General features: G+C 51.7%; 1 protein-coding gene across 4 annotated transcripts in view; it reads left to right on the forward strand.

Moving 5' to 3' along the window:
• Positions 1 to 13,409, forward strand: part of Poc1a (POC1 centriolar protein A) — a 71,771-nt gene that overhangs the window by 548 nt on the left and 57,814 nt on the right. The window contains exons 2-7 of one of the 4 annotated variants that reach the window (XM_076575450.1): positions 121 to 432; positions 1,921 to 2,005; positions 4,650 to 4,821; positions 5,156 to 5,335; positions 7,126 to 7,233; positions 8,247 to 8,362. In XM_076575450.1, coding sequence (XP_076431565.1) covers positions 415 to 432; positions 1,921 to 2,005; positions 4,650 to 4,821; positions 5,156 to 5,335; positions 7,126 to 7,233; positions 8,247 to 8,362 — 679 coding nt within the window. In that variant the 5' untranslated portion in view covers positions 121 to 414. Of the gene's footprint in view, positions 1 to 14; positions 433 to 1,486; positions 1,506 to 1,920; positions 2,006 to 4,649; positions 4,822 to 5,155; positions 5,336 to 7,125; positions 7,234 to 8,246; positions 8,363 to 13,409 lie in introns of those variants that run through there. The other 3 variants (XM_076575452.1, XM_042281558.2, XM_076575451.1) reach the window with 3 other exon arrangements.

A 13,409-nucleotide genomic window follows, 5' to 3' on the forward strand; every position in this document is an offset into this window, starting at 1 on the left:
TAGACTGTAGGGTAAGTGCTATGTAGAACTTCATTTCCCGGAGGGCTGCGCGCTCTGTTACCTGAGCTAGACGATGAGCCGAAGGCCCGAAACCTTTATTTAGGTTTTTTTTTTTTTAAGTTCTCAGAAGGAAGGTGTGACGGCGAACTGAGGCTTTTGGCTACTCGGCGGGTTATCTCATCGGGCGAAGCTGGAGGACGAGACCTTGGCGCCTGTCGAGCGGCCCCACTTCCGGTCGGCGGGGAAAAACATAGGGCTCTTCTCCTTTAATTGCAGTGGGCGGGACGCGGCGACTCCGCCGGCGTTGCTATTGGCGGCGATTGGGGGCGCGGAAACTGAACTGGCACAACTGCCGCCGCCACTACCTCGGGATTTTGGGGTGCTGCTGGTCCTGCCAGCCCTGCCAGCCCCGCCATGGCCGCTCCCACCCCGGTAAGTCCCTGTAGAGTGGTCGCCTGGGTAGCTGGAGCAATGGCCGCGAGAGGGATTCTGGGGTTGCCTCCCCACTAAGGTCTGGGCATTGACTCAGCTCCCCAAGCGCCAGGCCAGATGCTGGACAACCCGGGCGAGCAAACAGGTCCCTGCCTCAGGGATTTGCGGCTTAGCAAAGAAGACACATGCAAGGCCTTGTCGTGGCCTGGGACCTGTGTGAGCCTCGTCATCCAGTCCTCTTCTTATGTCTTCTTGGAGGCGACGTCCTTTCCAATCGGTGGAAACAGTAGGCCATTGGGATGCCTGGGGTGTGGGAGGCCTGCAGCATGACCTGGGACCGACTGGGACCTCTCTCTCAGTCCAGAAAAGGACTCCAAATTGGCCTTTTAAATAAGAGTTCGCTTCCAAAGTGCCTGGTGCTCTGGCGAGGCCCTGATGCACCTAAAGACTTGGGCAAAAATAGAACCTCGACTTTTGACTGCCAGTCTAATATTCTGTTTACATAAATAATAACACACTGTTTTTAGGGGAGAGGAGGCCCACATGCAGGGAACTACGCAGGGAAGAGGGCATTGGGAAGGGGGTCCCACTGATCAGGCTTGGACCTGAGCATGCTTCTGCACACTGAGCCTAGGATGGACACTGCCTTGCCTTTATTTTTCCAAGAGGCTCAGGTGAGGAAAAGAGACAGAATGGGCACTTGCTGCTTAGTTGGAGCCCTCCCCCTGAACTACCACTCCATCTGTTAAAAGGCGTGGTCTGGCAGGTGTGTTGGGGGTGGAGCTGGGCACTGGGCCTCACCTTTGTTTTGGGTACAGCTTTGTGGGGTAGCAGTGGCTGTGCTATGCCATAGTAATGTCCTTTCCCAAGCTGGGTTCCTTGGAGCTCCTAAAATTTTTTTTCCTAAGTTTTTGATGTTTAGGGTGGAAGGAGATAACTTATTATGGTTGGTGTATAACTCCTAAAGTCTTGTGTGTAGCTCTGGCTAGCCTGGAACTCACTATGTAGATTCAGGCTGACCTAGAACTCACAGAGGTTTACCTGCCCCTGCCTCCTGAGTGCCGGGATTAAAGGTATGTGGCGCCACACTCGGCCCATATTTGGTTTTATTTGTTGTGGATTTATTGATTCATCTGCTCATCGGCCTGTGTTTGCAGATTGTGTCTCCTTACTTTACTCATTTATTCTAATAGTTTTTAGTGAATTCCTATATACAAGTTATAAAAATGAGTGGTCAGGCGGTGGTGGTTCACACATTTAATCCCAGCAATTAGGAGGCAGAGGCAGGTAGATCTCTGTGAGTTTGAGGCCAGCCTGGTCTACAGAGCGAGTTCCTGGACAGCCAGGACTGTTATATAGAGAAACATTGTCTCAGAAAAAAAAAAAAATACCTTGAGTGTTTTCATCATCTCCTGGTTATAGGAAGAGTCTTGGTCCCAGAGAAGCCCCTTCCTCGGGCTTTACCCATTTGACCTTGCTCTCCCTTAGGATGACCCCTCACTGGAGAGGCATTTTAAGGGCCACCGAGATGCAGTCACCAGTGTGGACTTCAGTCTCAACACGAAGCAGCTGGGTAAGAGAAGGCATCCATCTTGTCTGGGCTGTAGATTCTAAACTGAGAGGGCTGAGGTTCTTCCTGGGAGGACTGGTGTGGGAGCAGCAGGTACAGCCAGGACGTGCTGTCTTTCTAGTCCTTTGTATTGCTTATGAGGCTCCATGAGCTCCGTTGTGCATGACAAGGGTATAATGCTCAGAGAGGTGAGCAGCCTTGCCAGGGTCATGCAGCCTTTATTTATTTTAATTTTTTCCTTTTATTGAAAAAGATTCTTTTTCTCACAAAATACATCATGATTATGGTTTCCCCTCCCTCTACTTCTCATAGTTCCTTCCCACGACCCCTCCTATCTGGACCCATTCCCTTTCTGTCTCACATTAGAAAAAAACAGGCTCCTAAGGGATAATAACAAAATATAATAAGATAAAACAAAAACTATCGCATCAGAGTTGGACAAAACAAACAAGGAAAAGAACCCAAAAAGAAGGCACAACAATCAGAGACACACTTGTTCCACACACTCAGGAACCCCATAATGGACATTAAATTGGAAGCTATAATATATACGAAAAGGAATTGGTGCAGATCCATTCAGGCTCTGTGCATGCTGGTCATGCATCCTTTGAGAGACTAGGGTCTAGGTTTTTCCACATCCTGGCCACTTCTTGAGTCTGCACTGTGGTGTGGGCCCCAAACTGGCTCCTTTTTCTTGAGTCTTCAGTTTGATTGCCCTCGGGAATGTGGCACATTTTCTTTTTACAGAGACCTACTAGTGAGAAAGATGTTGAACGAGGTCCATCTCCCAACTCCATACCACTGCCCCTTCCTTGTACACTTCCTTATGTTTGTTCCTAAATAGCTTTCTTGCTGCAGATTCCTCCTTTCTCCACGGATGAGGCTTGCCTCTTTATCTTGTTGTTGAGGTTTCCTGCCAGAAGCCGTCAGTGTAGTGGTTTGCTGTAAGCAAAGAGGGAGCTGAAGCCATTTTTCTCTCTTCCCTCCTTAGGTGTCTTGCTAAGTTTGGTCCTTTCTTTTATTTTTAATTTATTTTTAGATTGTCTTATTTGTATGAATGTTTGCATGTTTGTGTACCACGCATGTGTATGGTGCCCCCAGAGTCCAGAAGAGGACACAGGACTTCCCGAAATTGAAGTTATAGACTGTTGTGAGCCACCCTGTGCTTGCTGGGAATTGAACCCGGATCCTCTGGAAAAGCAGCCAGTGCTCTTAATCGCTGAGCCATCTCTAGCCCCAAGTTGGTCCTTTGCATAGTTAAAGGCCTCTGTGTCTGACTGGCCCCTGAGTGTCAGGAGGCCTTTGCCCCTGTGCTCTCAGAGTGTCACTGGGGAGAGCCCACAGGGGTCATTTCATAGGACCCTGGGTTGCAGTCAGAAATGGCATGTGAATGGCCTGTCAGTCTGGTTCCTGTTGCTGCGGGCCACAGGAATATCATAAGAACTCAGCTGGTTATGGCAAAGTCACTACCTGGAGGAATCAGGGAATTCCTCCAGAGGAAGCCAAATTCCAAGGAGTTTTTGGTGTTACTTGGCTTGTTATATATCAGCTGTATTCTGTTATGAAAATCATGTGTGCCTTCATAGCTTTCCCAATTGACTTTTCCCTAAGAAGTGCTAACAGTGTGGACTGATCACTCTCTGGACATACACATTCCAGGTATTTAAAGAACAGCCTCGGGAAAGGCTTTCTCTGGAATCAGATTATCTCCCTTGGCCACTTTCAAGGACTACAGGAAACACCACCCAGGTGGGCGCCCATTGTTAGTCCCAGGTGGACTAACAATGATAACAGCCCACATACAAGTCTCCTGACTTACGGTAAATTCCACAAGGAGACACCACCTAGGAGAGGTGGACGTTAAGTAATAGCTTTACACAATTTAGCTCGGACCCTCCCTTTATATACGGAGACTTCCAGGAGGCAGAGGAGAAGAGAAAAGAGAATGGAAGAACTAGATGGGTAAGAACTTGAGAGGAACAAAATGAGATGGGGAAGAACTAGAATGGAGGGCTAAAAGAGTGGACTAGAGGAATGAGATGGAAGATGAGGAAGAGCCAGATAGGGAAGAACAAGATGAGGAAGAGCCAGATGAGAGAGGAGATGTGAGAGGAGCTGATAGGGGAAAGAACTAGATAGATGAGAACCTAGAAGGGACAGAACTAGATGAAGGAATTAAGATAGAACCTAGAAGGGACAGTGGATAAATATAGAGAAATCAGGCAAGAAAGGAGCTAGACATGAGAACAGAACTGAAGCTGTGTATAAAGGATGTTATGCCAGAGGAATTAAAGCAAGTGGACTATAGAATTCGGTGTGCTGAGATTATATTTCCTGAAAATAGTCCTCGCCGTTAGTAGTTCTCTCTCCTGAGCCCCTGGGATGTATAATATTAAGGCTGGTCCCTCTAATATTATACAAGATCCTGTGTTGGCCTGCTGCATGGAGAACTGCCAGGCCATAACTCTCCAAACTCCATGTCAGCAGTCAGGAAGTGTGGGCCATCCCATGGGATCCTTTTCATTGCCCTGCTGGGGGTGCCTGTGCAGGTGGAGCTGGGCTTGTTGCTCTCCTGTGTCCCCAGCAATGAGGCAGGTGCTCAAGGTTCTTGAGATCTGAGAATAATCATGTCACCGACCATCCTCAGCCAGCGGCTCCATGGACTCATGCCTCATGATCTGGCACATGAAGCCCCAGTCACGTGCCTATCGCTTCACGGGCCACAAGGACGCTGTGACTTGTGTGAACTTCTCCCCGTCAGGACACCTGCTTGCCTCAGGCTCCAGAGACAAGACTGTTCGCATCTGGGTCCCCAATGTGTGAGTTATGGATCAAGGGACTGACAGCATCGAGGGACTTGGTGTAGGAGCTGTCCCTCCTTGGGTCCTTATCCTGGCTTTGAGCTGGTCACAGTGGGACATGTGACCTCTAGAGGTGCCAGCAGAGGGCTTCAGTTGGGGCTGTCTCCTTGGGTTGGAAGGACTTGTGAGGGTAGAGGTGGGGAGAAGCACTTTGTTTCTGTTGGGGAGGCTCTTGCCTTTCTGAGGGGAGACTCGGACAGTCAGGCCTGGAGAGGCAGAGAGAACTTGCTGTACTTGTAGCTCCTCATGTCACTATTGTGAATCTCCTGAGTCTGGATGTCTGTCCTCACAGCAAGGGTGAGTCAACCGTGTTTCGTGCACACACGGCCACAGTGAGGAGTGTCCACTGGTGCAGTGATGGCCAGTCGCTCGTGACAGCCTCTGATGACAAGACAGTCAAGGTGTGGTCAACTCATCGCCAGAGATTCCTATTTTCCCTGAGCCAGCACATCAACTGGGTCCGCTGTGCAAAGTGAGCATTCCCTGACTGGAAAACCCGGGGGGATGCAGGGGTTGTGGGGGACAGAGAGGAACTGTGTCAGCCTGTGACCTTGGGCAAGTTGTGTGGCTTCTCTTTGATGTATCCCTGAGCCTTGATTTCCTAGTCTGTACTACGTCAACAGCTGTGGTTGCTGCATTGAGCTTGTCGGGAGCTTCATTGAGCTCATGTGTGATATTAGTCAGCCATGCCCCTCTGCCAGGGATGCTGAGAACTCCCAGGATAGCAGCAGCAGCAGCAGCAGCAGCAGCAGCGAGCTCCTGTCGGCACCCTGTGCATTTACCCCTCCTCCTTCCGGACAGTTCTGCCAGCTAGGGAGCGTCCTTCTCATTTGGTAGAAAAGGAAACAGGCTCAGAAGAGTATCTTGCCCGGGGGCATGCAGTGGTAGGTGGTAGAGTTTGGGCCTGAACCCACGTTTCTCTGGCACTCGGGTTCGCCTACTTTCCTGTAGCAGGAGTTTTCTCTCCGGGTCCTGCCAGGCCCCGGCAGTCCCTTAACCCACTTACAAAATAAACACACGGACGCTTATATTGTTTAAACTGTTTGGCCTAATGGCTCAGGCTTTTAGCTATCTAGTTCTTACATCTTAAATTAATCCATTTCTATAAATCTATACCTTGCCACGTGGCTCGTGGCTTACCAGCATCTTCACATGCTGCTTGTCATGGGGGCGGCTGACAGTGTCTCCCTCCGCCTTCCTGTTCTCTCAGTTCTCCTCTCTGTTAGTCCTGCTTATACTTCCTGCCTGGCCACTGGCCAATCAGTGTTTTATTTATTGACCACTCCGAGCAACACATTTGACATACAGACCATCCCACAGCACTTTCCTCAGAGCTTAATTGTGCTCCACAGCTGCTAGGTGGGGGCTTGATGTTGAGGCCCTGGCTTTGGGGTGGGCGGCAGTGCCGTGACATAGCGTGCCAGGTGACTTGAAGAGTTGCAGACACAGATATGCCTGCCTGTGGCTGCTTCAGCTCCTTCCAACAGAGCTTTCTCATGTCACAGCTCTGCTCCAGAGGAGGGGTTAGGGTGGCCATGAAACCATGAAAGTCAGAGGTTAGGGACCATTGAGTTATCTTCCTCTGCGGATACCGTGGAAGTTACTTATTCCCTAGGACAGAACCGTTCTTTTTTCTGGGAAGGCCCTGTTCTGAGAGGTCTTATGCTCAAGGACCTAAGAATGGGGGGGGCGGGGCATGGTGTCCACAGTAGGCCCCTGATGGGGGGCCTCAGGCCCCCCTGTGTTTTGTTGGCCCGTTGTGTTTTGCTGATGTACCGATGTGGGGCTCCTGCTCTCCTCCGTACATCATCACACAGCACCAGTTGTGTATTGCTACAGGCCGGGTGCCTCTGGGTGTTCTGTGCATTGTGCTGCTGCATGATGACTGTGGGCACTGGAGAGGATGGATCTCAGAGGGACGCCCCTTCGGGAGCACTGAAGGTGTTAGAGCAGCACATGGAACCCTAGTAGTTCCTGGGTCAGGTAGCTGGGCCTAGTGGTGCACACCTGTAGTCTCAGGACTTGGGAGGCAGGAGGATTGCCACAGTTTGAGGCCAGCCTGATCTACATACAGAGTGTTGCAGTCCAGCCAGGGCTACACAGTGAGACCCTATGTCAAAACAACAATAACACAGAAAGCTTAAAAGGCTCAAAGAATCCCTGGATCAGGAAACAGCATGCGGGGAGAGGTGGCTGCAGGCCGTGGAGAGGTAACCCTCTTAAGAGTCGGTTAGTAGTGCGCTCATGCCCTGTTCAACGTAGGTTCTCCCCTGACGGGCGGCTCATCGTGTCTGCCAGTGACGACAAGACTGTCAAGCTGTGGGACAAGACCAGCCGGGAGTGCGTCCACTCATACTGTGAGCATGGCGGGTGAGTCCCTGTTGTGTCCTCCATCTGCAGGTGCTCCTGCTTGCTGCTCTTTGGCTGACTTGCCTTTTCTATGAGCTTTGTACCTTTTCCTTTGTGGATGGACAGTTAAGCCTGCTCCCCACCCCACAGAGAGCAGAAACACTTCACTTTAAGTCATGCAATAATTTGGTCCCTTTCCCCCTTTAGTTTCTGGTTCTCAGAATATACTGTGTCTCTCGGAGCATTGAATCAGCCTCTAAACCGCGTGTTAAAACCTAGCATCACCCGTGGTGGTGATTTATGAATGAAAGCCTCCGGTTCTTGTAGCAGCCAGTGGCTCTTTGTTCTGTGCCACATCATACACGGAGAGTAGGAGGAGCCTGCCTCTGCGCAAGACTTAGCTTTCCTAAGTGTCTAAGCAGATTGCAGCTTTACTCCTCTTTATGTAAGCCGGGACTCACAGGCAGGGGCCCCTCCACAGTGCCCGAGTACCATGGATAGTGCTCTTGGCTGTCTTCTAGAGACAGATGGATTAGTAGTTCTTGTAGCCCTGGTGGACCTTCCTTCCCACCTGGGCCTCAGTTGGCAGGACCTGTCTTGGAGCTAGCCCTGGCCAAAGGAAGCTCAGAGCAACTTGGCTGACTTGTTGGTCTGAAGATGGCTGTTTCCGCTTGTCCTGAGAACTCAGCAGTGGGCTGGGCATGGTTACACACGCTAGTTATCTCCGTACTGAGGAAGGGGGTGGGAAGATGGGTCTGGGGACATAATGAACAGTGAGCTGTTGTCTCAAAAGAAAGTCGGGAGGGAGGGAGGGAGGGAAGAGAGGGAGGGAGGGAAGAGAGGGAGGGATTCGGTCCCTGATAAGTCTACTTTACTTCACTGCTGGCCACTGATGTCACCTACCTCTTGGTCTTTCTTGGCCACCTGGTAAAGAAGCATGTTCCAGGTTGAGGGAACTCTGTGGACAGGACACTTCTGGGTCCATCCTAACCCAGGAGGACCTCTCAGGGCACGTGACTGTCCTGTCTCTCCAGCTTTGTCACCTACGTGGACTTCCACCCCAGTGGGACGTGCATCGCCGCCGCGGGCATGGACAACACAGTGAAGGTGTGGGACGTGCGGACTCACCGGCTGCTGCAGCACTATCAGTGTGAGTGGTGAACAGTGTCCCAGCCAAAGGGAGCCCGGTGAGACGGCGGCTGGTGCTGAGACGGCCAGTGCCAGGCTTTTGGTTCATTGCTGGAGTGACTCACCAGGCCCAGGCCCAGCCCTACCCATAGTGGTCATTGTTGGTGGGAGCTTGGCCTCATGGTATTCTCCACAGATCTGCCTAGAGCCGTGAACCAAGTAGAAGATTGTCTGTGGCTGCAGCCAGGCTCCGCTTCCAGGCCCAGGCCCCTTATTTAACTGTCACCTTTGAATGGCAGAGCAGTGGGGAGTTGACATTGGTTTGAAGCTCAGTCTCTTTTTTTTTTTTTTTTTTTTTAAATTTTTCTTTCTTTTTTCTCTTTAAAAATTAATTTTCTCCAATATCATTGACTTTTATTCATTCATGTTAAGTCACCTGAAATGGTATCTGTTGCATTTAAATGCTCATTAATGTAAATGGCTGAACAAATCCATCTCAATGGATAGTCAATATCCCACAGTTAAGTCACTTCAACACAGCCATGACAACTCCCACACCAGAACAGTACTTTATTTTGTAAATTTTGACCTGTTATTACTCCCAAGTTTTTTATATATATATATATTCAGCTGTTAAGTGTACAAGACAGGGTTTCTCTGTGTAGCTTTGCGCCTTTCCTGGAGCTCACTTGGTAGCCCAGGCTGGCCTCGAACTCACAGAGATCCGCCTGCCTCTGCCTCCCGAGTGCTGGGATTAAAGGCGTGCGCCACCGCTGCTCGGCCGGGAGCTGTCTTTAGCACTGGCTACCCAGTATCCCCAGCAGCACTTTCTTGGTTGCTTCTCAGCTGTCGCACCGCTTTCTCGAGTCACTGAGGTGAGCAGACCTGGAATGGGGAGAAGTTCCTGGCTTGGGACAGGACAGAGAGAGTGGAGTGTGGGTCCTGTAGCCAGCTTCACCATTCCCAGCTGTGTGACACCGGCGGGTTTACTTGACTCCTTGGAGCTCTTGGGACAATGACAGGGTTCATCTTACGTTGATTTCATATGCTATGGGGTTGGCGTTAGTTAGCTCATGTGAAGAATGGAAAGTGGCTGGCACAGCCTGGCAACAGTGACAGTTCCTGCTGCTCCTGGCTCTACCGGGATTCGTCTAGGCATACAGTACACTCCACCACCACCAGGTGGCAGGCCGTAGCCACGAGAACCAGGTCTTTCTATTCTGAGAGCCTAGACATCTGCCACTGGTATTCTTTCCCGGCTTCTAGAGCAGAACAGCACTGTGCAGCTCAGCCTTCCATCTGGAGAGGTGTGAGCCTCCCTCAGGCTCAGAGACTTCTTTTTTCTGTTCCGGGCCAGGGCTGAGGGAAGGCCCAGGGTTGGAGACTGGGCATTATCTCCACGTTGACTGGTGAAGGCGGCAGAGCCAGGAGGGCTTGGACAGAGGGGGGAGGCAGGAAAGGGACAGGGCATGTGGCAGCTGGGCATGCGGCATCCGGGAGTGCAGGCTGTGTTCTGTGAGGGGTGACCTGTGAGCGGTAATCCGATGAGAGAGGGCGAATAGGGATTCTAGTGCAGTGCTTGGCGTGCTGTGTGCCACACAATCCCCACGCTGGGAGAAGAGCATTTCTAGCTGTCTCTGGCAGAGTCCGAGTCTCCCTGATGGATCAGGAGCCTAGAGCTGGTGTTCATGAGTTAAAGCAGCATGCACTCACTGGAAGGACCTTGAGTGCCACCTCTAAACCTAAGGTTCCAAATCCTCGTGGTTGGCAGCTCTGGGGCATGATACTCAAGGAGCAAATGGATGAGGGGCATTTGAGAGGACAAGTGTTGAGTAAGGTTCTGTGAGGTGTGTGGGGGTGATAGCCCCTGGCCACTGGTGCACGGCTTTCCGTGCCGAGTGTAGCAGGCATCAGAGTGCAGAGGGTCAGACCACGGGGACCACTCGTGTACAGTGAGTAGAGGCAGAAGCAGATGCTGGGGTGGTGGAGGGTCCCACTGGGCCCTGGGATCTGGGACGTGAGAAGCGCCAGTGCCACATTCTGTGCTCTTATTATTGGAGGGTCACTGAAGAGCCAAGGTCTCCAAAGCAGCCAGACTGAGACTCATGGGAGAGCTGGGGGAAGGCAGAGGCAGGAGGACGGGGTCTCAGGAGGAGTCAGCAGGAGGTGGGACACTAGAGAGGAGATGGCGGAGAGGGCTGTGGGCTCCCAAGGGAGTGAGCTTGGTCACGGGCAGCAGGACAGCTCGGTGCTGGCCGAGCTAGGAGGTGTGTGGACTTGAGTGAGCATCCAGGCCGAGTTTCGAGTGGACCAGAGTGCCTGTAACCCACAGGTTCCTCTGAAAGCTTTCAGTGGATGTTTGCTGCTCTCCTTGCCTCTTGTTTTTTTTTTTTTTTTTTTTTTTTTTTTATGGTTTTTTGAGACAGGGTTTCTCTGTGTAGCTTTGCGACTTTCCTGGAACTCACTTCCTCGAACTCACAGAGATCCGCCTGCCTCTGCCTCCTGAGTGCTGGGATTAAAGGCGTGCACCACCACCACCCGGCTTCCTTGCCTCTTGGGCTAGAACTCCTCAGCAAGGCTGTAGGGTCATATTTGTCAGCGGTCCTGGTGTGTGGTGGAGCCTTGTGGGGACTTTTGGCAGCCTAAACACAGCCAGCTTCTTCCTGAGCTTATCACACAAGGCTGTGGCACCTGGTAGGTGTTCACATGAGAGCAAACTCACCCCTTAGCCTTGGGGATCACTTGGGTGGCGGGGAGGGGGGAACCCTCTCACTCTACTGTCTGATGCTAGACTCTGGATAGGTCTGCTCAAGTCTAGGGCCTTCCCAGAGAGCCCTATGGCTAAAACAGTGCTTGGGAGACGCACTCCTCTTTAGTGCGCCCATGGATCTGTTTGGAGGCTGATTGCTCAAAAAGGCCTCTCAGTACTGGAGTAGCCAACCTCTGATCTCTGTTCTGTTCCAGATCCCCAAGAAATCCTAAGGACGCAGTGATTCCGAATGTCTCCCCTGGTGATGCTGGGTGGTTGCTAGACACTTCTAAGTAGCTTTCTGATTTGAGAGGCTGATGGGCTCTTCTAAGAGAATGCAGTTAGTGCGACTGCAGTGTGCACCCAGCTGCCCCATGGTCATGCTTCCTGCCCTTGGCTCTTGTTGGAGTAGTGCTTGCTTCAGCTTTGAGCTTCAGCAGAGAACCGTCACTGTTTATCTAAGGCTGACTGACTGTCCTCCCAGGGAAGGAGTTTCTTGGCTCTGGCCTATCAATGCAAGGAGCATTTCTGATTTCCCAATGCAGTATGGGTTGGTGGAGCCCTGGGAGTGCCACTTCCCGTGGAGGTGGGTTAAGCGCCATATGCTCAGAGCCCACATTAAGACTGTTCAAACATCTGAGCAGCAGCCCCCGCCATCCCAGAACTCAGAATGTGCTTTGTGGTTTACAGGCATGTGCAAGTCCGTGATCCAGGCACAGGCCTGGGTGACCAGCCAGACATGGGCACTCCCGCTTCACCCACAAAGAGCGTGAGGCTTGCCTACAGCCACGCAGCTGGAAGGCAAATCTAGCTCTTCAGTAGGAAGGGTCTGGGAGTCTGCCCACCGTTCCCACGCTGGGTCCCACGCACCCTAGTGTTTTGTTCACAGGGTTTCTAAGAGAGATGGTTTTCTTTTTCTCTTCTTTTTTTTTTTTTTTTTTTTTTTTTTGGTTTTTCAAGACAGGGTTTCTCTGTGTAGCCCTGGCGGTCCTAGAACTCTCACTCTGCAGACCAGGCTGGCCTCAAACTCACAGAGATCCGCCTGCCTCCGCTCCTGCATACTGGGACCTTGGCAGGGGGTTTTCCTGACCGGCTTTCAGCAGGCTTGCCCTTGTCATGCCCAGGAGCTGGAGTTGAAATTCTTAGTCCTGAGTTCTTTGGTCACTGGTTCCTAAAAACATCTCTGCACCCCCACCCTACTCAAGAGGTGTTTTTTTTAATTTTCATTTATTTTTGTACATATGGTATGGGTGTTTTTCCTGTATGTATGTCTGTGTGCCGCTGCTGTCTTGGTGGTTCAGGGGAGGCCCAGGCTCCCTGAGCATGCCTCACCATGCTCACCTTTCTGTCACTGTCCTTACTTCTGCTTCTTGGCTTAGGTGGGGCTTGGGTGGCCTTCCTTTTGGGGCAGGCTGAGGGTCTCCAGGAATGGGCTGCAGAAGCCTTCAGATCTTCTGCAGGCTGCCTCCTGGGGTTGTGTCATTGGAACGTGCTGTTCAGATATAAATACCAGATTACATAAAGCCTTGGCTGTCTCCCCTAAGTGTGCTTGGGAACATGTCTCCACACTCCCCAACACATCACTACACCAGTGTGCTTAGCATCTAAGGCTTCCTGTAATCCTCGTGGGCTCTGCTGAGGGCCTTGCAGAGGTTCCTGCATCCTCCCAGAGCCCAGGGGAGAGCCTGGCTTTTGAACTTGCCTCTTTATTTGTGGCAATGCCAACCCATCAGGGTCGTGCTTCTCTCGGCTGCTCTGGTTTCTTCAGTAGAGCAGTGGGAGTGAACAGGAAGGTTTGAAGGTCTTTGCAGCAGCTGTTGATGATGATGAGCAGGTTCATGCGCTGGCTGTGATGTTGCTCCTTCCCCTGGGGGACGACGTGGCTCTGCCCTTCTCTGCTAGCTCCATCCACAGCATGCCTTCAGCCCCAGGGAAGGGCTGTGCAGCCTCAGGGGCCTCCTTCTGAACAGCCGTCCTAAGTGACTGCTCCTGCTCCATTTTCTGAGTCCCACTCGGTGCCAGCCACCGAGCCAGTAGTGAGGCCCTTGGCTTGGTCTCTGATGGAGGTGGTGACGTCCCCAGACAGCAGATGGGAGTCTGAACACAGCACATGAGGGGCGGTGAACTGGTGTGAGGCTTGTGGTGTCTGGAAGGACGAATGAGCAGGGCCCAGCAAGGAGTTTATCTTGAAGTTATCTCCTCAGAAAGCTTCCCAGGGGAGATGACTTTAAGTGGAGAGCTTGAAGATCAGGGACAGGGCAAGAAACTTCTAGGCCCATTGGGAACAAGGGGTGAAAAGGCCTTACAGATGGGCGAGCCA

This window comes from Peromyscus maniculatus, chromosome 7 (assembly GCF_049852395.1).
Source record: "Peromyscus maniculatus bairdii isolate BWxNUB_F1_BW_parent chromosome 7, HU_Pman_BW_mat_3.1, whole genome shotgun sequence".
Taxonomy (NCBI): Eukaryota; Metazoa; Chordata; class Mammalia; order Rodentia; family Cricetidae; genus Peromyscus; species Peromyscus maniculatus.